This window comes from Sinohyriopsis cumingii, chromosome 18 (assembly GCF_028554795.1).
Source record: "Sinohyriopsis cumingii isolate HCF-2022 chromosome 18, ASM2855479v2, whole genome shotgun sequence".
Lineage (NCBI taxonomy): Eukaryota > Metazoa > Mollusca > Bivalvia > Unionida > Unionidae > Sinohyriopsis > Sinohyriopsis cumingii.
This window is the reverse complement of record NC_142978.1, coordinates 76,331,696-76,357,905: the sequence shown is the minus strand read 5'-3', so window position 1 is coordinate 76,357,905 and position 26,210 is coordinate 76,331,696. Positions and strand designations below refer to the sequence as shown.

General features: G+C 33.5%; 1 protein-coding gene across 2 annotated transcripts in view; it reads left to right on the top strand.

The window, feature by feature from the left end:
* LOC149777015 (neural-cadherin-like) overlaps positions 1–26,210 on the top strand; it is a 149,821-nt gene that overhangs the window by 25,695 nt on the left and 97,916 nt on the right. For both annotated transcript variants that reach the window (XM_089941765.1, XM_089941766.1), the window contains exons 2-11: positions 5,359–5,553; positions 7,056–7,302; positions 9,831–10,044; positions 11,609–11,717; positions 13,225–13,354; positions 14,238–14,488; positions 16,322–16,611; positions 17,358–17,819; positions 19,570–19,935; positions 22,764–22,964. In XM_089941765.1, coding sequence (XP_089797891.1) covers positions 5,359–5,553; positions 7,056–7,302; positions 9,831–10,044; positions 11,609–11,717; positions 13,225–13,354; positions 14,238–14,488; positions 16,322–16,611; positions 17,358–17,819; positions 19,570–19,935; positions 22,764–22,964 — 2,465 coding nt within the window. The remainder of the gene's footprint in view (positions 1–5,358; positions 5,554–7,055; positions 7,303–9,830; positions 10,045–11,608; positions 11,718–13,224; positions 13,355–14,237; positions 14,489–16,321; positions 16,612–17,357; positions 17,820–19,569; positions 19,936–22,763; positions 22,965–26,210) is intronic.

The following is a 26,210-nucleotide window of genomic DNA, read 5'->3' as shown; positions in this document are numbered from 1 at the left end:
CACTTGATTAAACGAAGAACCCATTCCATTTTGGACCAAAAGTTCAAAAGACAGGTTCACCGTGACTGAAAAATATATAATAATAACAGTTCAACATCACTGAATCACACACTTTAGTGAATTGCTTGCATTCGCGGCAAGAAATAAGCTATCAATATTGGCGTCAGAAAGATGAAGGTCATTATGACTGAAATGATGTAAACTTCTAGATAACATAACTTGAGGAAAATAAATTTATGGCATGCACTTGGGGCAAAGAAACCTGTCGATTTGGGGACTTGGAGGCCAATGGTCAAGGTCGCAGTTACTGAAAGAAGAAAACTAGTTTTTGTTCGAAAGTTTGTTATTTGCATAACAGACGATTAAACACAGTGTGAACGTATACTTTGCAATTTAAAGTAAACGTTTTAAAAACTATATCGTGTTTTTAGACCTTTTTTAAAAGTAAAAACTGTGTTGTATTACTCATGCACCCTTTTATCTTTTATTCTATTATTTTTTTTGTACTAGCCTACCGTTTTTTAAAAACAAAATGTCAAGGGTATAAATATGCACTAAACTGAATTCATCAATTCATAAGTTATAACCTGATTTTTCGCCAAGGGTTCACATTACTATAAACTTGTGGGCGTTGGAATCGGGGAGTTGCAAGGTTGCCATATATGATATTTGCATGGGCTATAATCTTTTTTCAACAAATGTGAATTCGTTGTCTTTGATGATATCTCTTTTTAAACATACATATACAAGAGTTCAGCCTTTTTATTTTTTCATTTTGTAAAAATTATAAATAATAAAACTTGACATTGGTAAGACTGGACGCAGACGATATAGTATATATATATATATATATATATATATATATATATATATATATATATATATATATATATATATATATATACTGAAATTGAGTGTTCTATAAATCAAGAAGGACAGGAAGCAGTCTGTTCGCTTGTTTATATCGTAAGCTTCCGTTTGGTATAAAACACCAAAACGCTGACAGTATTTAGGGATCCTCTGACGACATTCAGGTTACAAATACGTGCATTTAAAAAATATTTTTGATGATTTTCGTTTTGAAAATCGGTGTGTGTGTGTGTGTGTGTGTGTGTGTGTGTACCAAACAAACGGGAGAGTGTGCAAATATTATAGAATGAATAAGTATGCTCAGACCGCGAAACCCAACTGTTAGACTTGCAACAAGATAAGCGAAGACGTTGTGAACTGGAACACAGAAGATGAAACTACATTACCTTCCAACCATGGCTATATAGCTTTTTTTATACCGAAAAAATGTAAAAATCACGACGTTCGCGTCGCTATGAAGTTATTTCCCTTTACCTAGACTACAATAATAAACCCGTTGCGACACATTGCTGAAACTTGCTTTACATTTATATATGGTAAAATAGTTTACAAATATCAGAACTGTGATTTATTGTAACTGATTGGGTCAGTCTATTCCTACCGCTCTCCCGTTTAATTCCCTCATGTATATAGTCCTCTCAACACTCTATTTCCTTGCTTCACAATGTCAGGAAGGTATAAAGAACGTTTGGTTTGAGATTTATTTATTTACGACACTTAAGTTTCTGAAATGCATGAGTCATAGTTCTGTGAACATTCATACAAGACATAATTTCTTCTTCTGTGATAAGATCAAGGGCCAGTTTGTAAACATAAGGGATGGGGTATGTCAAAATATAAAAAAAGTTTTTGCATTGCCTTTTTACAATTAATTGGGATGAATTTATATTCAGATCGTCTGAATTGCAATTTTGTTTTGTTTTACATTAGCTCTATCTACCCATTAGGCAAATACAAAGCTAGATGGATCCAATGTCAAAAACAGTTTGCAGCCTCTGCAATCCAAGTTTTCAATTTCATGACACGTCAGTGCAACTGCAACTGTTTACACATAACTCACACACATTGCCATGTGTTCAACAGGAAAGTATTGCAGGGCATAGTGGTGGCTTCAAAAATGTATAACCATCTATCTATCTATCTATCTATCTGTCTATCTATCTAATGGCCATATTTGCCTAACGTGTCATGTATAAATGTTTGCTAACTTTAGAAGTCTGACATTGAACATAAGGTGGCCATAATTATCCTTTGAAATTGTTTGAATGCTTTATTGCCACAATGCACAGGATAATAAAGGCATGAAAGGCTACCTCCTGGAGTCGCATCAAAACCGTATTATTCAATGATTTTCCTTGGATCTGTTATATATGCATTTTTTTTAATGTATCAGCATGCTGAAACAATACACATATCGATGCAAGAGACGGAGAATCGATACAAGACGGTACTTAAAGTATGCATGTTATTTTAGTTCTTAACAGTCATGAATAATTAGTATTAGTTGCCTTGTAATTCTTTAAAATTAGAATTCATCTGAACAGCGTTTGTAATCACAGGCACTCATGTTTATTAGTAAAAACGAAAAAGACTATTTGAGAATACCCATTCACCATCTAGAAGTTAACACAAATTGACATATATAATATTATATATTATGATAGAGAGGGTCCTATATCAAAATGGGCCATGGGGGGTAATCTAAGGTATTTTTGTCACTCTGGATGATTTTTTTCCTTTAGATTACTTTTCTTCTTTCTCAACATTAAGCTCGCGTCAAGCACCTGTGGTCAGGGTGTGCTATTGGGCAAATTGTGTAAAATTTGTACGAATTCACGCACTTGGAGAAAGAGTGAAAGGCGAGAACTCCCGCAGATTTGTTGAAGGTCCCACATGTGAAAATGTGCTGGGCGAAGTATACAATTTTTATTTAACCGTTCTTGTCACGACATCTGTTTTTTGAATAGCAGCTGTTAAACATCGGGGTTCTTCAAGCATGACATGAATGTTTGTGAAACTTAATTTGATTTGCAGAATGTGCCCATGAATAAGCATTATGGTGTAGTTTGAAACCATTCATAATGAAAAGTTTACAAATGCTTGTTTAAAATACGGGCTACCTAGTAAACCCTTAATGTCTGCTACCTGGTGTGGTTCATTATGATTTCGTTCGGGAAGTACTTGCTGATGATAGTGATGATGACTGTAATTTTTAAAAGTTATGAAGAATAACAGATTAATTGAGCTGGAAAAATATTAATGGAGATACCAATGAGTGACTTTGATCCCGAAATGTTAAATATTTGCCATATGTAGATGCTGGATAGACAAAAAATTGACGGCATGACCCTTTCAGTGGTATTTCGAAATTAAATTATAAAGGGCAGAATACTGAGCCTAAATAAAATACAGACAATTTAAAAGTAAAATGCAATTTTCATTTTATTTTCATTAATCAGTTTCACCCTGTCAATCATATGCCACAGAACCATATACATGTATCTATATTAGGTCAAGATAAATGGAATAAAATAAGGGTAAAAAAATGAAATTAAGTAAAGATATTTATTTTAATACCTCTGTATGCACAAGCATTGATGGACTAAATACCCGTATACAGCATTATGGAATAGATAAGAAATTTGGCATAGTAGTCAGTAAACTACTGTTAAAAAAGGAAGTTTATGTTTTTCAAAATCCCATTTTGGAGCAGATGTATCCAGACAATAATATCTGTGAACAGTGAATGTACTCTGGAAAATTGTACACAGTAGTCAGAAAGATAAGTTTCCAAACATATTGAAGATGACAAAGCTAGCTATGTATATGACCCTTCAGAAAGAAGCACAGAACAATATTGATAAAAAGGAGCAGAGTATGCTCAGAAATAATTAACAGATTAATGCTTACACAACTAGAGGTGACATCTGTCAAAGATGTTGATTTCAGTAGAGGTCTAAGAAAGTGGAGCAGAAGGAAAGAGAGACATATATTGAAATTTAGATAAATATTGACCTATGACCGTTTCTTACTCCCCTTTTTTAAATCTTTGATAAAGAGGGAGGTCTCCCTTAAGACAAAATCCTGTCATCATCTCTCCTTAAGTTGTACATGACGAACAAGTATGGAATTTATCTTTTTTATGCAGAGATACTTAACTAGTGAATAAAGGTGCTGATGAAATAAATGAAATTAGCCTAGAATGTTCGAGCTATGGGGCAGATTTCAAACTGTTCAAGTTTATTACCTTGTGTAAGTTAAAATAAAATTGTAGAATAGGACTGGGTATAGTCAATAGTTTTCCTTCTTCACTAACAAATACAAGTACCTGTGGCTGCAACAGTCTTTTGCATCTGCAGGAAATAAAGTGTGATAGATTTTGTTGGTATTCAACCTTATTATCATGCCTGAATTTTTTCTAGATCAGATTTTCTTCGCATGAAGAAACTGCATTATTTATTCTGTTTTGATTATAACATTGTAATGTCTTCCATGTGTAACTGAAACACGAAATTGGTAACAAGATGTTTTCAAATCATTCATGTTGTACAAAACAGAGGGAGTTATATGGTGCTACCATTAAATGGTCTAAAACGTTGGATAAAACTCACTGCCACCAACAGGTAGTCTGTTTGACAGTATTGTTGTTATCTTCTCATCAATGAGAATTGCATATAAACATATCATAACTATATGTCTATCTGTAATCTGCAAACTGAAAATAAAACCAGAACGGCAATGTACAACGGCAATGTACATGAAAGGGCACCACCTACCTTCCAAAGATGGAAAGTGCATCAAGTTCACACACACACACACACACACACACACACACACACACACACACACACACATATATATATATATATATATATATATATATATATATATATATATATATATATATATATATATATATATATATATCTATCGATACGTATCGTATCACAGGTTGCGTTTCATGAATCGTCTCAATATGTGGCACAGGTGTATTTCACCTCTATATCATATAGCCTTACAGCCCTGGTGTGCTGTAAGATCCACTATCAGCCAGCCAATCAAAATTAACAGTATAGAACCTGATCTGCGAGCATCAAATTCAGCATCAGATCTGAGTCTAGACTATTTACATTTGTATGTGAATTTTACAGTTCTATAGATAGGTTTCCTAGAACAACAAATAAAGTTGAAATATTTTTTCATAATTCTTTATATATATATATATATATATATATATATATATATATATATATATATATATATATATATGTATTTGAAGTTTGTGTTTCATATATGTAAATGATCTAAAACTCAATTAGGCAAGGGTGCTTCAGTGTCGCTTTCAAATAATTGCTCTTTTTCCAATAATTTGTAATCAAAGGAGGCTATATCTTTATACTCTAGTAGCCTGATAAATAGATTCATAAAATAGTTTTTTCACTTGCAGTTATTTATTTTGTAATTTCAATTATTCCATTCCTCTTTCAGTTGTCACGACAATAAGAGTGACGATAACACTGCTTGATGTAAATGATGAGAATCCCTATTTCATTGATACCTACTACCCATTTAAGGCCAAAGTTTTGCCATCTGCATCTCAGGGAATTGTGGTGTTCACACTCACAGCAGCTGATAAGGATGCCAACGCAGATCTTGTTATAAATGCATCTGCTTCCGCTAATAGTAAGTAAAAGTTACTTTTGGTTTTACTTTATTTTTGTAAAACATGTACTGCTATGACTGTTGCAGCTGCTACTGTTACAGCAACAGTAAAATCTACTACTACTATTACTATGTAGATACTGCCACTTAAGCTATAAATGCTTGGGCTTGCACCCTTATGGTGATGAGATTTTGCAACACTGAAAACAGGCTCTGAATATACCTATCTATCTTTTTACTACAAATATGTGTGCTTTTGTACTCTGAACATCTAAAAAGTATGCATCAGTATATATTATTCGTCAATATTTATGTTTGGTTTATTTTAAACGTATTCAAAATGGCTTGGGGCCCTGAGTGGTCTAAAGCGCTCACCGTTACAGATCATTGCCATCTCACCTCTGCCTGCGTGGGTTTGAATCTCGGATTCGGCCAATGAGGTATGTGAGAAAGCTTGCCATAGCTTCTTGTGGGTTGGTGGTTCTTTCCATGGTTTGCATGGGTTCTTCCTCCACCATTGATACTGGCCGTCATGTGCCAATCTTGTGCTGAAAAATGATGTTAAACCGTACAACAACAACAACAAAATGGCTTGCTTTGGAGTTTTTTTTTTCTTCTATTAAAACTACCAATAGACAATAGTTGTATTATTTTCTTTCATTACATCTAGTTTTGGATAAATGCCATACATGTATATGACAATCCCATGCAGTAAACAAAATAAGGACCCTTTCAAGTTAAATTATTTTCAGTGTAATGGTTATTCTTACAATGCATAAACATGTGTTATCAAGTGTATTCAAATTTATGAACATACAATTATAGTGTGTATATTTTAAAGGGTTTATGAAACTGAAGCATTACTTGCGTTTGATTTGAAAAGGGATAGATTTGTTGTACATTATATTGGGTTTTATTTTGTGAGTGAAAACAGGCATGTGAAAATAATTATATTTGTAATTGACACATTGCAAGTATTTTAGAAATGCTAGTTATTTCCATGGCAACCAGTATTTTAAAACTTTGTTAAATAATGTTTTATATCAAAGCATTCGTCTAATTAAATTATACTGTACTATATTTATATTTGTTTTCATTACATCTGATAGTCATAAAATCAGCACACAGATTCAGATGTGCAATGTATGCTTTATGTGTATCTATTGGTCATACTTTTCTGTGACAATTGTGCAAATAAGAACAAAAAAAGAACATATCCTTGAAAATTTTATATTATCGGTTCTTCTTATGCTGATTTCATTGTTTTTTGAGAGTCTGTTAAAGCAATGGACAAATAAAAGATGCCACACTCCACCATTGCTTTTTTAAAAAGTTAAATAACCCAGGAAAGTATGCTACAAATTTCAGTTCTAAACTTGACACAGTTGCGTGTTAAATATAGAACATTTAATATACATTATTAGCATGGATACAAGAAATTCTAAAACAAGTACCATATTTTAATGTGTGAGTCATTAATATGCATAGAGTAAACTCCCACCTATTACTCTCTTATCTTATAGATGGAGATGGTAGATTCCAGCTTTTGACATACACAAATCGTCCAAGGGAGGCTGATATTGTAACTGTTGGTACTACCCCCTTCAGCGGCCAATATGTATACAATGTTCTTGTAACAGACAGAAATGGACAGACTGTACAAACAAAACAGGAATCTGTTACTATTGTTGCTGCCACTGAATTGCCACCCCAGTTTCAGAGGCCGTCTTACGAAGCAAGATTCATGGAAGATAACAGTTTCAATGCAATGTAAGTTAACATGGGGCACTGTCCATAATTATATCAACATTGTTATTCCTGGTACTAACCAACCAGGAGTCTATATTGGTTCATTTGAAGAGATGTTTTACTAATTAGTTATGACATGACTCCTTGAACATTAGGCTAAAAAGATATGTTTCCAGTTTGTTGAACATCCTTGTTTTTCAATGCCGACCCTAGCACTTTTCTCTTCCAGAGAAAAAGAAAATAAAATAATTTAAAAAAACCCCAAAATTCCCAAATTGATTTGTGCATCTAATTGAGTTGGTTTAGATCAATACTTGAAGCATTTAGTAGATTAATTAATGCTAATAATTTTAATACATGGATATATATATTATTTGAATATTAAACTTACCTACCCTAATTTTAAAAACCATTGCAATATGAAACACATATTATTTTGCTTTATAAATACAATGATTCATAAAGTAGATGGGAAAGGGCTGTTTTGGGGGAATGTGTCCACACCCAATTGCCTGTCTGTTGTATCATCACTGAGCTCTTATTGGTTTTCAGCACACTTTTTAGTAATTAGAGGGTAAATCCCTACATGCATTTGGTTACCAAAGCAGCCATGTTGACCGTTCAGCCTTTTTTCTCTTTCATTGTATACATCACATGAAATAGGGTGAGCCAGTTTGGGATGCAAGCTGTTCATTGACTAAATTCCTGTAGCCAATGTAGCTGGTAGTGTTTATATTTTAAAGTATGGTCAGTATTTATAGTCACATATTGTAAACAAACATATATAGTGAGGTGGGGATGGGGGTGTGTTTAAAAATTAGATGAATTTGTTATAAAATAATTAAATATTGTATTTTTATTTAAAAATCAAATTCCATTGATTTTTGTAAAGCAGTACAGAATGCCCTGTTGTAAACCTTAAAAGTGAATTAAAAGTTCACTGTTGTATGTGAATGGTAGACTTTTTTGAATTTTTGACGTGATTATTAGCTCCAGGTTAATGTTAGGAATGCTGTTGTTGATCCCATTATATATATATATATATATATATATATATATTATATATATATGCATTGATTAAGTCTGTAGAATGGTTAGATGTAGGTATATCTCTCTGAAGTGGGACTTTATAGATCATCAGAGAAATAGTATTTCAAGATTTGGTCATAGTCCTTGTTTGTTTTCAATCACCTTATTTTTGAATGATGAAAAAAATGAAGCAAAAATAATCAGCTTATCCAATTAGGATTTTTATGAGTCTGTCCTATCTGGTTAGCAGGGATGAATTATCATTGAGGATATCGATGTTACTGGTAAGTAGTGTTTACATTTTTGTGACGGGGTTTTGTCTCTTTCATTTTAATTATGGAAGAGAGGTTCTTATTTTGATAAAATTGAATGATGACATCTGGACTGGAGGCAGCCAGTTATTATGGACTGAGAGTGTGAATTATATATTAGAGTCATAGATATGTAATCACTTATAAGTCAGTCCAGCTGCAAACTGCACAGACCCAGATCTGCCATCACAAACTATATTGGCAGATCTAGGTCTCTGCAGTTTTTTTTGAGTAATTAGAAGAACAAACACTATGTAACTGATCTGCTGGCACATTATAAAATGGCAAATGAGGATCAATGTTGTTCGCAGTTGGACTTGACATAAAAGCAAGTATATATGATAATGGTATTAATTTGTGCATTCCTTGCATTATTGTATGCAAAGTTTTGAATGCTGTATTTGTGCCTCAATTTTTTGTTTGTCAGAGCCTCTTTCCTTCTTAAAACTTTTATGGCAATGATCACATTCTATTCTTATCAGTGAAGAGTGTTGTTATGACTGGTTATTAGTGAGCAAAACATATGCAAACCTTTGCATGAATAAACTGTGGTCACATCTTCATTGCTATAGAAGAGACAACTTGTGTCTTTGTTTCATACTGCAGATGTCATCGTTTATAAGTTACATTCAGGTTTGTGTTGCATTTTTCAGAATAATTTTATTCAAAATATCAAAACTGACAATAATTTCATGTAATCAAGTATTATACAGGTTAGTGCAAAACTATGGATATACATGTGTTATAGATTTTCAAGATAAAAATTCATTGATCTTATCATTGTTTGCATAAAACTAAATTAATTGGAATGATCTATAGCAGTCCTCCAAAACTGAAGCTTTTTATTTAATAATCAGATTTATTAAATGTTTTAACGTCACTGGTTTGCACTGAATTCACTGTACAGTTTAATTGATAGAAGGCATTGCTTTTCCAGTGGCAGTGGCATTAGCATCAGTGTCAATGACATGGTTTCATATTTTTCTTTAAGATTTTTAAACTCAAACAGTATTCTGTTGAAACGTTTTATGCTAGCATTACCATGTGCCTAAAGTTTGTAAGACGTTAATATTCATGTCTTGCTTCTCTGATGCCATTCATGGCTTAATACCATGTTGTGAAGCCCGAGTTATGCTAAAGGTTTACGGCTGATATGTTTTTAATTTAATGTTGCCTGTTAAACTTTATTTTTTAATTTATTCTTTTCAGTGTGGATACCAATATACAAGCAAAAAGCTTCCAAAATATGGCCATTACATATAGCATTTTAACTCAAGAAGGCATGGCGTCCCCGCTGTTTGATATCAACAATAATGGAGATCTAATTGTCAGGAATCGATTTGACTATGAGACTAGTGCTCAGACATACCAACTGCAGGTCCGAGCTACAGAAAACCCATCCAGCCTTCAGAGCACTGCTCAGGTATGGGGTTGTTGCTGAGTTATGCAAGAATTTCATGAGCATAGTTACACTGACTTTGAAATATTATTTTACTGACAGAATTGTTGAATTAGAAATTGCTATAGATAAGATTTTGCCAAATTAATATGCAGAGATAATTTGGTAGAAATATAAATCTTTTTCTTCTTCACTAGTACTTGACAAAATTATGCTTGCCAAAGATGGCATTGGCTTTAAAAAGTTGTCATCAAAAGGTCGCCAGCCTCATTATTTTTTTGCCAATTTTTTAAAAATGTTGCCATTTTCATAATACAGTGCTATCTGTTTATCCAAACACCCCTGGGACCATTTCAATGTCATTGTAAGCGTGACAGATTTGGCAGTAACAATAGACCTCATGCCTGTGATTTTGCATTTTAACAGCCAGAAATGTTGTTGCCCCTAAAATTGCCAGATTGTATATTTTGTTACTAATAAGGACCCCCCAAAAACACAATCTCCATCATTGGAGAAGTTCAGCTTGATCGCTGGTTTGTGTTATAATCTTGGATTTTTCCCTTTCCAGAAAAATAAGTAAAACTTAACTCACCTACTAAAATAATCTATTCTTACTGCCCATGCTTTATCAAGTCCATTCTGTTACGAATACCTTGGTGGTTCCTTTTTTATATATTGTGATATTTAATGGTCTTACGCAGACTGGTACTATTTTTTATACTATGATATTTAATGGCTGTACACAGACTGCTACTCATTATATATATATATATATATATATATATATATATATATATATATATATATATATATATATATATATATATATATATATATACTGGGACATGTAATGGTTGTACATAGACTGCTAATCTTTTATTGATACTCTTTTTATAAAATGTGATATTTTAATGGCTCTACATATTGATACTCTTTTTATATACTGTGATATTTTAATGGCTGAACATATTGATACTCTTTTTATATAATGTGATATTTTAATGGCTGTGCACAGATTGGCACTCTTATTACTATGACATTAAGCCATCTCCCTGTCATTATTGTACTTTTTTCTTGAGTGCATAGAAATGATAACAGATTAAATGTCTAATGTTGTGGCATTTTGATAAAGAGCAAGAGAGCTGTCAGCACTTTTGTCCATTTTATTTCATCAGCAAAACGGTGGCAAGGTTTGTTAAGACATGTCATCGCAAGCTACAAAATTGAAATAATTACATTTTTGTCTATGCTACTTCTTGATTCATCACTGAATTTTTTTTAGCAGTTTATGACCGAATCCAGATACCTGGTCAGCATATGTCTTTTGTACCAGCAGGTGCAGTGTGATCTTCATTATTCAGACTTGGTAGTCCCAGTATGAAGTTTCTGCCAGCCTGCAACCTCAAAACATCTGTGCACATTTTAGACCAACAGCTGATTGAGAGTTTGGTAATTTTACAATTTGGGTAATATAGTATGTGCTCACTTGACTTTCAGCAATTAGTTGTCTTTGCCAGTGACTTTCAGCAATTAGTTGTCTGTGCCAGTGAGTTCAGTCTAAATCGATTTTCTTATAATTTTGTTTCAGTTGACAGTGATGGTCTTGAATCGCAATGAATTTGAACCAGAGTTTAGTTTCTCCACATACACAGCCACAGTGCCAGAGAACAAGCCAGTTGGACAGTCTATTCTAACATGTAAGTTGATACATGAATTTATTATCAGTAGTTATAATACAAAGCTAGTATTAAATTGAAGGTGGTATTGCACCAGTCATATATAGGACACAAATGTATACTCATCAAAGGGTTAGCCTTATCCAAAGGGCATGTCCTGCCAGCATCGACAGACACTGGTACACATTCTTGTCAAGTGTATAGACTTCAACCCTTTGAGGCAATAGTTTTGTTCATATGAACCCAGTTCAGAAACATTCTTAGGACTTTTTGAACAAATGCAGTTTATAGAATAAAATTTGACCAAATATTGCACAGAGTTTTGTACCTTTATCATTTATTTTATGTACAGAATTTTAACATTTTCACCTTTTATCTCTTGTCATATACTTTATGTTTGCATTCATTTGGAAGGGTTTGGCTTTGTTCAGCTTTTTATTTTGCATTCTTTATATTTATATTTTTAGAACTTTTAATTGGCACTGGATAAACCACGTACATGCATAATTGTATAACATGAATAACTATTTTCACTTGAACATTACAGTAAGGATTTCGTATGCTTCAGTTAAGTCTTTGTAACTGCCATATGCCATTTAATGGTACATAGCTATATTGTAAAAAGTCAGGGAAGAAATGTCAAAATAGTTAACATTCCATCTTGTTACCAGGTGATTTGAATAAATTTGTTCTGATTAGTAACACATAGAGGTGATAAATCATTCTATGTTAGGCTGCAATGATTACATTCTTTAGCGGGAAGATGGACTCTGTTTCAGTCTCAAAGAAAAGAGGCTAGCAAAAGAGGTAACCATTTGGGGAATTAAAAACATGCCAGATTCTTTATGATAGCAAACATGGTATATCACCCAGTATGACTCTTAACCAGATTGGTCATTATCAGGGCTTGAAAAAAGATTTCACTGGGCTACTTGTTCTGCTGAGTAAGCAGATGTAAGTTCTTGTTGTTGTTGTGGGGTTTAACGCCATTTTTCAGCAACGATAGGCTATACATGGCGGCCAGTATTAATGATAGATGAAGAACCCGGGAAAACCCTGGAAAGAACCACTGACCCACAAGAAGCTACTGGCAAGCTTTCTCACATACCAACATTGACCGAATCCAAGACATGAACCCATGCAGACAGAGGTGAGATGGCAGTGATCCGTAACGGAGTGCGCTTTAGACCACTCGGCCATTTGGGGCCCCAGGTGTAACTTGTCTTGCATCAGTTTAACATGATCTTCTGAAAATGCAATGTGTTCAGTTAGATGAGCATCATGAACATTGGCCTTGCCCTTCCTTAGCCACTATTTGTAAATACGAGTGGAATTTTCAAGCCCTGATTCTGAAAATAGTTGGGAGTTAATTGAAAACAATTTTGTTACTTTTGTTGATGCATTGAACTTCAGAGTATTGTAGTCTGGATGTTTTAGGTTTAAACAAAATCTCAAGCAAGTCTTTGCTTGAAAAATTAATAACTTCATGAAAAGGGCATGTATTGAAATTGAGAACTTTATGTTTCAGTGACAGCCACGGATAAGGATGCTAACACATATCTGTCCTATCGTGGTAGCGATGATCATTTCAGTGTTATCACTCAAAATGTGACCACTCAAACTGGTGTCATTCAAGTTGGTGTCCTTTTAGTCAAGAGGTAAGTCATTTTATATGTGTTTACCATGTAAAGTGTACACCCAGATGTAAACACTGTCTACTCACATTTGTTGTCTGATGTTACTGTCATGAAAATAAACTGTATATACTTACTTATTAAAGTCCAACTGCACATACCCAAAGCTGCTGTATCTATACAGCTTCTTAGGAGTTAGTAGAACAAACAAGATAGATTCTGGTGTGATGGTGCATAACGTGACAGCAGATCAGGGTCTATTTTGTTTGTAGTTGGACTATACTCATGAGCAGTTATATATGGTGATTACAAGAAACATCTTTCTGATGTCTGTGTCTTTCACCCAGATAAACCAGGGAAAAGAAGACATAAATTCTAAATACCTCTTATCATGGTTGAAATGAGTAATATGTGTGGCATACTTTGACATATCACCAGAACAGAATCTGAGCAATCTCTACAAGCTAGATATAGTAGATCTCAATTGCACATGTGGTTACCATACCCAATTGACTTCACAACAATATCTGGATGTGCACCCAATGCATCTTTTGCTGGATCCACCCAGAAATTGTATGTGGTACGAAGATCTAATTATTTAATTTGCCCATACTCTGGCTGTGCTGCTTACAAGTTATGAGAGGGTTATCCTTCATATGGGGAATCCAGTCTTTTTCCCACAAGGTTATCTAAGGTATAGGTGGGATGATCAACATTCCCTTTGCTGATTACCTATTCTCCCAATGTTAATGTAATTGGGGTATGAAGATGAAACCAAATTTTTCAGTTAATTATGTTTCTTCTAGTATATTTACCTGATCATATTACTTTTCCCTGTCTATTGAGCTGTGATTAATTTTTAGCTCTGTAAATATTCTAATTAAATAGATTTGTTTTTACATTGCAGAACGCTGGATTTTGATAGAATACCACAGGGACTCTATAAATTTACCGTATTTGCTGATGATTTAGTCCCACCAGCAAAAACTGGCCAGGCAGAAGTCAGAATTCAGACCACTAATATCAATGATGAAGCTCCGGAATTCAACCAGACCCTCCTTCAGACGAATTTACGTCTTGATGCTACAGTTGCCCATGTGGTCATTGTTATACGAGCCATTGATCCTGATGGTGATTTTGTCAGATACTCATTTTCTGGTGAGCAAAATTATATCCAGTTGACAGATACAAAGTAAAAAAATTGAGTAACAAATGGCATTTATTTTTTCTGGGCTTTGCTTGGTTTCCCAATAGCTAATTGCTTCCTGAATTGCCTTAAAAATGAATCACATTTGAACACTGTTCCAACAACTGAAACAATCATGCTTTATATTTTATGTATGGAGTAAAACCCAACTTCAGAGAAACATTGCCACTGTTCACAAACTCATAAATCTTTAATACCGATTAATCACACTAGCTTTTGTCAACTAGTTAGGTAATATGTGAAATGCTGTTATATACCTGACCCTTTTGCCTTTTAATTGCCACTATATAAAGTGCCCAAATGAGAGTTTTACATAATCTCCAGGGATGTTTTCTGTCAATATATGCTACATGTTACAGGTACATACTGAAGTGGTCTTTTTTTCTTCAAAGTTTACTGAAAATGGTGTTTTTTGAAACACAACCAAGTCAGGGGCTTTGGGAGTAAAAAAAAATCATTTTTTAACATGAAACACTGTGTTATGGCAGGTATGAACAGTATTTTAAACATTGATGTCATTGCAATGTTATTGTTGTTGCCACATTATCTATAATGGTGCAACAATATTCTAATACTAGTGCTATGGTATTTATTTTATTGCTGCAACAGTATACATTATTGAAATAATTTAGCTTTATATGAAAAGATTACTGTAGAACAGTGGTAACATTATCATAGCAAAGGAAAAATATAGTACAATTACTGTCACAATGGTGACATTTCTTTCACAACAGTATAATATAACATTGCATTAGTAAAAGATACTGTTGCAACATGGAAAAAAACCATCACACCATTATCTGAATATTATGCAATAATATATAGGTACCACTGCAATGATAAATTTTATTATTGCAGTGGCACAAATTAAAAGTGCATTCACAAACTTTTTAGTTGAAGCAATAATTGGATACAGCTGTAATCATATTTGGATATTACTGCAACAGTACTGGTCATTTGGCTGTCTTCATACTTCATTGATTTTACAGTTCTCATAACAGACACATAGCACTTATAACAATTTGTGGTAACATACTCCAATATTTCTGTGTAGTATACATGTCGAAAGTACACTGATACAACCTTTGGAACTGGCTAAAACAGACCTTAAATTAAAGGAGATTGTGGTGTGGAGGGTAAATCTATATAAAATGTATTTCACTGCATCCTGAAAAATATGGATGCATTATTAAGACAGCTAACTTAATGAGGTGGCTGTTGGAATAGGTGTGACTGTAGACATTACAGTAGTATGCATATACCACAGAGATACTTTTGTAAATAATCTCTAATTAGGATAAATTGTTACAAGTACCTATGAAGACAGACCAGATTGTGATGAGAGATGCTCTTTTAGGCCATCAAAACAGGGGAACACAGAAAGAAAAGAAAAAACAATTAGTCATGGGTGGACATAGACCCTTGCCATATCTGCCAGAACCAATCTGAGAAGTTGGAGAACTGGTGAGATAAAAAAAAAACAAATAGAATAATCTGCATATTGAAGGCTTCTGAATATTTTCTTGAATATTTTTCATAAAACCATCTATTGCAATATTTTTAGTTTATTCTATTTTGTACAGGTTCTTTTTCCTTAAATAATTGCAGAAAATTTGGTATTTGCTACAACTTTTGTATAGATAGCACATTCATATGATCTATTTATCCTTAGAAATTGATTGAGTTGTGGCTTTGACCAGTTACCATACTTTATATGCTTGTAGACTTTGCATAACTTTTCACTGTGACCACTGTTGATTGAAACTGTTTGAAATATTTTGCAGATAATACCTTACAAAATGGTCCATTTAGCATCACAGCAGATGGTGGTATCATTACACTTAGGCAGGTATTGAACCCAAATATACCTGACACGTATGTTCTCCAAGTAATTGCAAAGGATGATGGTTCATGCTGCATTAATGGATCCAGCATTATCCACTCAGTTACAGCCAATGTCACCATTAACATTGTGACAGGAAATACACACTCACCAGAGTTCAGATCGTGTGCTGACTACAGCAAAACTACCTCAGTGGATGAAGAGGTGGCAAATGGAACAGCTGTCATTACAGTAAGTTACAATAGAATAGGATTGTGTATTGTCATGTGTATTGCAGAGCCAACTGCAAACAGTATTGACCAAGATCTATTGTGGTATAATGTAACAGCAGACCAGAGTCAGAAGTAATTTTCACTTGTTCTTTGACTCAGTCTTGAGAAACAGGGATTATATGGGTTTCACTCTTTATTTACCTGTCAAATTCTGAAGAGGTGACAGTGTTATTCATGTCAATTTGTAACACACAATATTATCCTTCCATCATTAAATTCATTATTACTCAGCAACTTCATCGGTTGAAACCATTTTTATTATAAAGTTTTAAACTTAGAAGTTCTAGGTCATCCTTGATTTCCAATATTCTGCCAAAATTTGACCAAAGTTTGGCATCTGTTTGACTGAGAAAGTTTGCCTAATAACTCTGGGGGCATCTGTGTCATATGGACACATTTCTAAATCGGTCCATGTATCTGTACATCTGTCTTACCTTTGAAAGGTTGTAAGCATTAATTTAGTACATCCATTGTAATCCAAATTATAGTACAAGTGAATCTTGGGATGAAACTGTCGTACATTTATAATGCAGTATATCCCAAAGGGAGATGGATGGAATTAATCTGGACATGTTAGGATTTGTCTCAAAAACATGTAATCTTTCTTTGAGATTATCCATGTATTGTGAACATAATAGTCTTCATTTGAAGTTTTTTTTGTTGCACATTATTACATTTTGTTTTATTTTTCTTTCCCCCTCCCAGGTCAGTGCAACAGATGAAGATAGAGGTAAAAACGGCGAGGTCCGATACACTATGCTCAAAAGAGGTGACAGTCAGCCTGTTTATTTTGCTGTTAATGAAACTACTGGAAAAGTAACAGTAGCTGCAAGAATCGACAGAGAAACATTGACATCTTCCTTTCTGACGGTCACCATTAAGGCCAATGACCTTGGGGAACCTTCGAGTGAATCTGTGTGTTCTTTCATTGTTACCATTAGAGATGTGAATGACAATAAACCCATGTTCACGCAGTCAAGTTATCAAGTATCTGTTATGACAACTGCAAATGTAGATACTTCAGTCATCCAAATTGCAGCTGTGGATCAGGACATTGGACTTAATGCCAAAATTGGATACAGCTTTGAACCTGCAAGTAATCTAGGAAATTACTTCAGGATTGACCCTCATACTGGCATGATAAGGGTTAACCGGACACTATCAGCTGTGAGTGGTAGAATTTTATCTCTATAGTTACAACAACTAGTTCTACTACTACTGTTACTACAAGTTTTCACATCTGCAAATTATTGGTGACAGATATATATCATGTTTCCAGTAGCACTGTCATTGTTGTTGCCATAGATGTCAGCATTGCTTTTGCATTTAGCTAATGTTATTGGATACTGCTGTATGTACCAACATAAAAATGTATAGGTGTATTCATTGTGGCATTACTGATCTTTACAGTCATTGCTGATCATTACAGATCATTACAGTCAAAAGGTCAGTGACCAGCATTTCACACCCCAGTGCTTATATTTAGTTGTTGCATTTAGCTTAGTGTCTCTGATTTTGTTGCATGTACAGTTATTAAACCTGATGGGTGCATTTATCTTGAGGGATACCTCTGACCATAGGCAAAATTAGATCACAGTGACTTGCTTTACTTTACTAATTGGCCAAGATTTGTGAATTATGCCTCACATAGCTGTTACGTGTCCCGTTTTTTCCGTATAAGTCCCATATTTTGGACCTGAATATGGCTGTACGTTTTTCTTGTTATAATCTGTTTTAAAGAAAATTAAATTAAAAATGTCCTTGCAATTTTCTGTTTATAACGGGCACACTGTTCCATTCTGAAAGACAGTGTATCGCTTGTGTATAGGAATATTGAGTTCTAAAATATGATTGGTTCATTTGAAATCGAGGCTACCATGACAGTCTTTAACCACCATATTGGATTGCGCAGATCAGTTGCTACTGTCACTGTATTGCATTTTCGTATTATTCAACTTCTAATCATGTCAAAATGGAAAGCAGAAAGCAGAATGGAAAGCAGAAGATTCAGAAGTTCTTTTGCAAAGAAAAGAAAACAGAACTGGAAGGATAGTTGTTCCATCTTCTTTAGACTTGTAAAAGAGAATACATTGCATTTTGCAAATTGTGCAGTTGTGATCTATTTATTGGGCATGGAGGCTCCCATGACATAAAATGGCATGAAAAAGCTAATGAACACGAGCTTGCTGTTTCATCATCAACAGCTCATTGCGGGATTTATAAAAACCAGAGAGAACCTTGATGTAATTCGATTGAAGTTCGGTTTACTAAGTCTCTTTTAGAAATGAACCTTCCTCAGTTACTAGTGTTGCTGGCGATTTATTTCGCACATTTTTTCCAGGCAGTAAAATCACAAATTATTACTTGTGTGCTAGAAGGAAACAGTTCAGTAAAATAAATTGCACACAACTCAGATCATCATTGAAAGACGGCACCTTGGAACTGATAATAATTTAAAAATTTTGGTGTGGAAAAGGCTTGTATAAACAGCCTGTGCCTGAGCGTTTGCTTTCTTGCAACTTCTGAATGGGCACCTGAATGGAAAAGGATGTCTATTCAAAAGGTGCATGAGTGCAATAGATACACCATTGACATTGAATATTTAAGTTACTGTCCTAAAGTTTTTAAAATCATTATTTGTTTCTGAAAATCAGTATGTTTGTCATAAGGAGTCAGTATTTTTGTACTCTGGGGTTGGCAGCTATGGAGAAAACATTCAGTGGAATTCTTGTTTACAGTAAGTCAACAGTTTTATAAAAATAACCATAATACAATCTGAACACACATATTTTTAATAGGTTCATACTTCATTTGCCACAGAAGCTTTTTCATTTTCGTGTTTGCTTTAATATTTTAAGGATCATGCTTTTGAAAATAATCATTGAAGATAAATTTTTATTTTATTCCATATTTACAGAGAATAGTAAGCCTTACTGTAAAAGCAACTGACCAAGGATTAATACCGCTAAGCTCCACTGTTACCGTGACAATTACAGTCACTGATGATGCCACTTCACCTCCCCCATCCTGGAGTAGCACTGATGTAACTTCTGTGTCAGTGTATGAAAATGTGTTTCCATATGATGTGGCTGTTCTTCAGGCGATTTCAAACAATGTAAATGCTATAAAACTAGGGTTCGTATTTGTTGATGCCAACAGGACGTCAGTGCTGGTGGAAAGCTTCCGATGCATGCCAATCAATGATACATTTGTCAGGATAACTTTAGAAAGGCCCTTGGACTATGAGACCAAAAATAAGTACAACTTGGTAGTACGAGCAATAGTAAGTATCCATATTTCCTATTCTTTGTGTTTTCAGGAATTGAAGAGCTTTTAAAGTTTCAGAATCATTGCACCATTTTATCTTCCAGAACTAGAATGCATACACCTATCACCACATTTTGATACTTTTTGTAAGTTCAAACATTATATCAATATATAGAACTCCCTCACTATAATGCTGTTCTTGGAATCCCTAAAGCAAACCACCGTATTGGGCAGTTAATTTATACTGAGTTATTTTATTCATATTACCATTAATAATATCGGATCCATGATCATTTGTTAAAGGACCACTTTATAAAAGGGTGCCTTATAGTGAGTAATTTATCACTTTTCATTGTTTAAAAAAGCACCTATTCATTGCTAGCAAATTTTTTTATCTTAATAAATTATAAATTCAGATTTGTTTCATTCAGATATCATTACCTGTTATACAGTGTCCAAGCCTCATAATCATGAAACTGAGCACAAATTTTGAACTTGTGGCAAATTTCAGAAATTTTGAATGGATATAACTTCACTCAAAGAGAAGCTATAATCGTGAAAATAACAGATTTATATGATTGTGTTCGTACATCGTTTGTGTCTCTATATTCAAGCCAATGTCACTGTGATTGAACAGATAAAAGTATGATTCTTAATTATTTACTTTTGAGTCTGAGTTTTTATGGTCAGACAGTTTCATGAGTATGAGACCAAGTCCCACTGCCATACAACTTTACTTCACTCAAACATTTTGCACACAAAATAGTTTTAAGAATTGTACGAAATTTTGAGTTAAATTCTATAATGGAAAGTACATTTTATATTGGAGGATGCCTGGATTTTCAGAAGATGTACCACTTTTACTTGTGGACACAACAGGGCTCAGAATTAAAGCTGAATCTCAAATACAAATCAGGGAATTGGCAGATGAGTCACTAATGTCCAGCTGTCACATATGTTTGAATCAGTAAAACTTTCTGCCAGTCACTGTCATAAATTTACAAGTGGTCTTGTTTCAGATGTATTGGAGAAAACAAGGGATGATGTTCCCTTTTATGGTTACTTGCTCTGTTTATTGTGTTGACTGGATATCTGCCAATATTCTGCACTTGATTAGGTACAATTAATGCTAGTGGAAATGAGCATGTGTTCTTCCATACATCAAGTAAATTAGAGCATTGATTGACAAAACAACATGCATGCTGAACTTGCCTGGTACTCTGGCCCAATGTGCTAATTTCAACACTGAGGATATATATATGATTGAGGGTATCAGGCTAGTGTCAAAACTCTTCCATTTGGAAATGATGAATAATGCTTAATGCTTGTGAATAATATTTTTTTATTGCTAGATCACTGTTGATCTGAAACTCAGTGCACTATGAGGTGATAAACGGAAAGATTTTAAAGTTCTTCAGGGTGTGCACAGTTGTAAATATGATTTAGAAAAGACAGAAAGTACAAGAAATCTAGGAAAAAGAATATGAAACATGATAAATTAGATGAGGACAGTGGAGAGCACAGTTGTAAATATGCTTTAAGAAAGACTGAGAACGTACCATGAATCTAGGAAAAAGAATATAAAAAACTGAAATATGACCCAGAAAATGACGTGCATTTTCTGTGCTAAGTATTAGAAAAATAAAAATATGTTGATCAGTTAAATTTAGGAAGGATCAATAAAAATGCTGTTTTAGTTAGCCTATAAATTAATGAAAAAAAATCCAAATGTTAGGCTCTGAAACATTATTCCCTCATTACAATACTGTCAGTGGGAGCCTTATACAACCTTATAGTGAGATCCCTGAATCTGCTGTTGAATCTTTCTGTTGAAAGTGCAACATGAACACTGACAGACTTATACACCTCTTTTGCTCACTTATTTTTCATTTTCTATTGAGTATCTTATGTACAACTTTTTCAAAAGAAATTCATATATATTTTTTTAAAACTAAACTTTTTCTTGGCTAAATGAAGTTATCATCTCCTTCGGACTGTCCATAAATTCATTTGTGCCATATATATTTACGTGACCAGGATATTCTAAATATAGAAATTACAATAATTTTTTTTAAGACTACATTGCACATTGATAAAATTAAGCTCACAAAATATTCAGGCATTGACCATTTGAAATCATATTTTGCTAAATAATGTCCATGATTCTTACTCAAATTTATGTAGAGCTTTCACTTAAGGTATGGAATATTTGGAAGAGGCCTGTTGATTTTTCTTGTCAAAATGACAACAGTCAAGGTCATGGTGGGTAACAGAAATGTTTTTTTTTTATAAATAAAAATAACTTACATTCAAGAGTAACTTTCATGACTTTCATTCTAGAATAAGTCCTTGACCAAAATTAGTGGATGACTTGCATTTAGGGTAAAAATGAAACCTGTACATTTTGGGGTTTAAAGGTCACAGGTCAGTCGTGGTAAGTATAATATGAAAGTAATGGTTTCTAGACATTCAATTTAGTTGAAGACCTTATACCCTGACCAAAAGGTCTGATTGCTGAGATACCGTGGTCAATATGTAAATAATACAGGGTTTATTTTAAACTGAAAATAATTGGGGGACAACACCCCACCATATAATGTGCAAATTTTGCCTTTTAGATTAATTGTTTTATTGGCTGCATGTTTTTCAGAAATTAGTGTAAATCCTACAATCACGCATTCTTGAATAGATCCTGATAATCTCCCAAGTCATGCATACTGTACTAGCGTCTACAAAGAGGATTGTTAAAAATGGGGCTGGTGCATGATATGACATTCACAGTACTCATGCTAAACGTATGCTAGTAAGTCAGTAACATTTTACCACTCATATTTATTTACGTAGAGTCAGACCTTACCACCACTCAGCACTGACAAAATCCTGCCAGTTACCGTGATCGACCAAAATGATGAAATTCCTGTTTTCTTGGATGTAAACTATGACACTGGTTATCATGATGCAGAAGTACTTGAGGGTGCCAATATTGGAACTTTTGTCACAGAAGTGACAGCTATAGACAAAGATGGGATTGCACCTTTCAATACAGTAAGTTTTACAGTGACTACTTTCATCCTTAAAGATGTTACCATTTTATAGGGAATGACTTTGTATGCATTTTATGGCATTACGCTGTTATTTTCCTGGTATCATCATTGCTCAGTACTGTAGAAGCTGTATTTATAATTACTTATTTTAAATGCTATTTATTTGTATTAGTATTTAAGTTAACAGAATTTCAGTGAAACAATAATTGGTGAATGGATATTTTAAAGTGTCATTGTTATTATTATTTAGTTATTTTTCCTCATAATTGTGTTTGATTTTTTTAATTTTTCATCCAGAGGCAGTTGTGAAAATACATTTAGTGAATTAAATGCTGTGAAGTTTAATTGATATTAGTTTAGTCTGTTTACTCGATGATTTTTTTGTCCTTCAGATTATTTAATTTTTTTTATCCAGAGGCAGTTATTCAAGGAATCAGTTTTTTCTTCTGCATTTTGAATGATTTAACTAATTCTATTGTTTGCAGAAGACATTTTTATGGAAGAGTTTCAACGTATTAATCATGACAACAATAAAATTCATAATTTTAACACTCAAATATTTGTTCATTTATATATTTGTTCACTTTAAAATAAAAAAATTGTGAAAATAAAACTTAAAAAGGTATATAATTGAATATAAATACAAACAAATGAATTAATTAAATAAGCAATGATATAAATAATTTCATGAATTATTTTATGAATAAAATTTGATCAGTATGCTACTGAATGTTAAATCTTGGAATATAAAACTGAAAAGATGCTATTTTGCTTTCCAAACATTTTAGTTTCTTCACACATTATTTTTGATATATCACAATAATTATTTTATTCCACGAGAAAATAAATAGTTTAATACGCTCACCTTCTGAATTTCACTTTCTTTTGATATTTCCAGGTTAAATAATGCCATTTACTATGCGTGGATAGGCAAAGTGTTTATTATAATGAAATATTGAAGGTGGAGAAAGAAAAGAACTGTAGTTGAATATACTTGTGACACCAAAAATCTATACAATTCCAGCTCTTTTTTGTTATGAAATTTATACATTTAATGAGAAAGTACTAAGAACATGATTTACTTAACATAAATAGCATAAAGAAAGAATGTAATTATTTTCCTCAAAATTACGTGCATGATAAGTTCTCAAGTAGCAAGTATTTCAATCAAAATTTTTGAAGATGCTACATTTTTTATTAGTACAATTGTTTTTGTTTGATGATATATTGAAGAGCTTAAAAATGAAACCATCAGGTTTTTGATCTAGGTGATGTTTTGATGACTATAGCATTTCGGTATAGTTTTGTGCAGATAATCAGAATTCCGTCATAAGTAATAATTTAAAAGCTTCTTTGATTAAATGTTCAAGTTTATTTAAAAGTATATGGACAGTTTGGTTATTGTTTATAGTACATCTCCACTGTTCTCCTTTAGAGCTGTCACAATTTTAGGAAGTTTCTGCCTGTACACAAGCAAAGATGGCGAGAAGACAAAATTCCAAGCACTTTGACTCAAAAATCAAGTATATACAAAATTGCTACAGATAGATGGCGACATTTATTCTGCTTGTTACAAATTATGTCATAGGAGATTTAATGTGGTGAAAGTCAAAAAGTGCTAAACATCAAGCAGCAGTCAAAGGCGCACATTTGGAAGCAGTGGCTGTTGCTTTGCTTTTTCCGGTCCACTTCCCAAAGCTAAGTTGGATTCTCAGAAGCCTATCCACATGAAAGCTCTGTGAACTTGATAAGTCCTAAACAATCTTCCTGTCAGTTAATAACATTGTTTGTATAAAAAAGAGACGTTTTGTGAGTTATTCAAAGCATAACAATTATTTGTCTAACATGGGAGTAAACAAAGTCTTAGCCAGCATGTTCTCAGATAGCAACATTGACAAAAACTTTTCATCAGGAGATATAAAACCTTTCTTTTTCCACCTGTTTCAGACTAGCTCCATACTTCTTTATGATTTGAAAGGAAACAATTAAGAAAAATTAATTGTTCTTTTCGATGAAAGCATGAACAGATTACAAAAGAAAAAGTGAATATCCACATCTTGCTTTGGGAGCTTCAAGAAGTAACAAAATAGTATTTGAATTTTGTGAAAAGATTCTACTAAAGACCTATTTGAAACTTTTGCATTCAAGTTTGTGAAAGTTACGTATCTTCTATCTTTTTGCTGCAGTCAATTGAAACTCTTTCATAATATCACTACAGTCTAAAGTTTATACCATGATTTGCTTGGAGTTCCCATCTTGCTCAGAACGGTGCCCACTCAAATATATTAAACAGTGTTTTCATGACTTGGCATGAAGAATAATCAGGGTAGAGAAAAGTATGAAGATCCTATATTCAGTCTTTCTCAGGTTAGGCACATGTGTCATCAGTATCTATAATTTGTACCTTAATGTCAAACATATATAGAGACACATAGGCGCAGGGGAAGGTAATATGGAAAAATTTTCCACTGGTAAGGTCTGTACATGGCATTATTTAGGTAGCTGCGTAATGGGAGACATTTTTTGAAGCCCATACAATCATGTAAATGTCCAAATTGGGACTGAAGAGTTCATGCAAAATCATTTGCTTTGAATATTTTACAATGGTTGCAGCATTTAGGTTATTAGCATGTAAGTTTTTATTTTTTATCGGTCTGTCCACCCATCTACAAGTAATAACAATAATAAATAACAAATTGGAATGAAAGTCACAGAGGTAAATGTTGCAGAATGTCCATGTCTTCTTGGAGTGGTCAGAACAAGCAGAATCTCCTCTTCTGATAATTTGGCTCAGTACACTTTAGGTACCAATTCAATGCTCCAAAAGGGTCATCAGGATGCCCTTTGTCAAGAACTGTTCAAAGAAGGCAGCATTTTCAAAACAAAAGACTGATTTCCCATGAGTGTTAGCATGTTCTTAACAGTGAAACCAGGAGCTGTAATAGAGAAACAGAACCCTTATGGCAGAACTCCATGCTCTAAAACAGATAATTTTACTAATCTGATGAAAATGAAAAGCTGAAGGAATGCTAGCAAAATGCTGAATGAACACTGAACAACCCATGAATGCATGGAGAGTACAGATGCAGAATGCAGTGATAAATACAAATAAAATGAAACACAAATGCATTTCTTTACATTTAACACTGTTGAAAAATAAATCCTTACTTTGGTGGCATGCGTTCGAAATGAACAAAAATGAAAGGATATAATGAATGGAAGCAGTAAACAAAATCAGATATACATT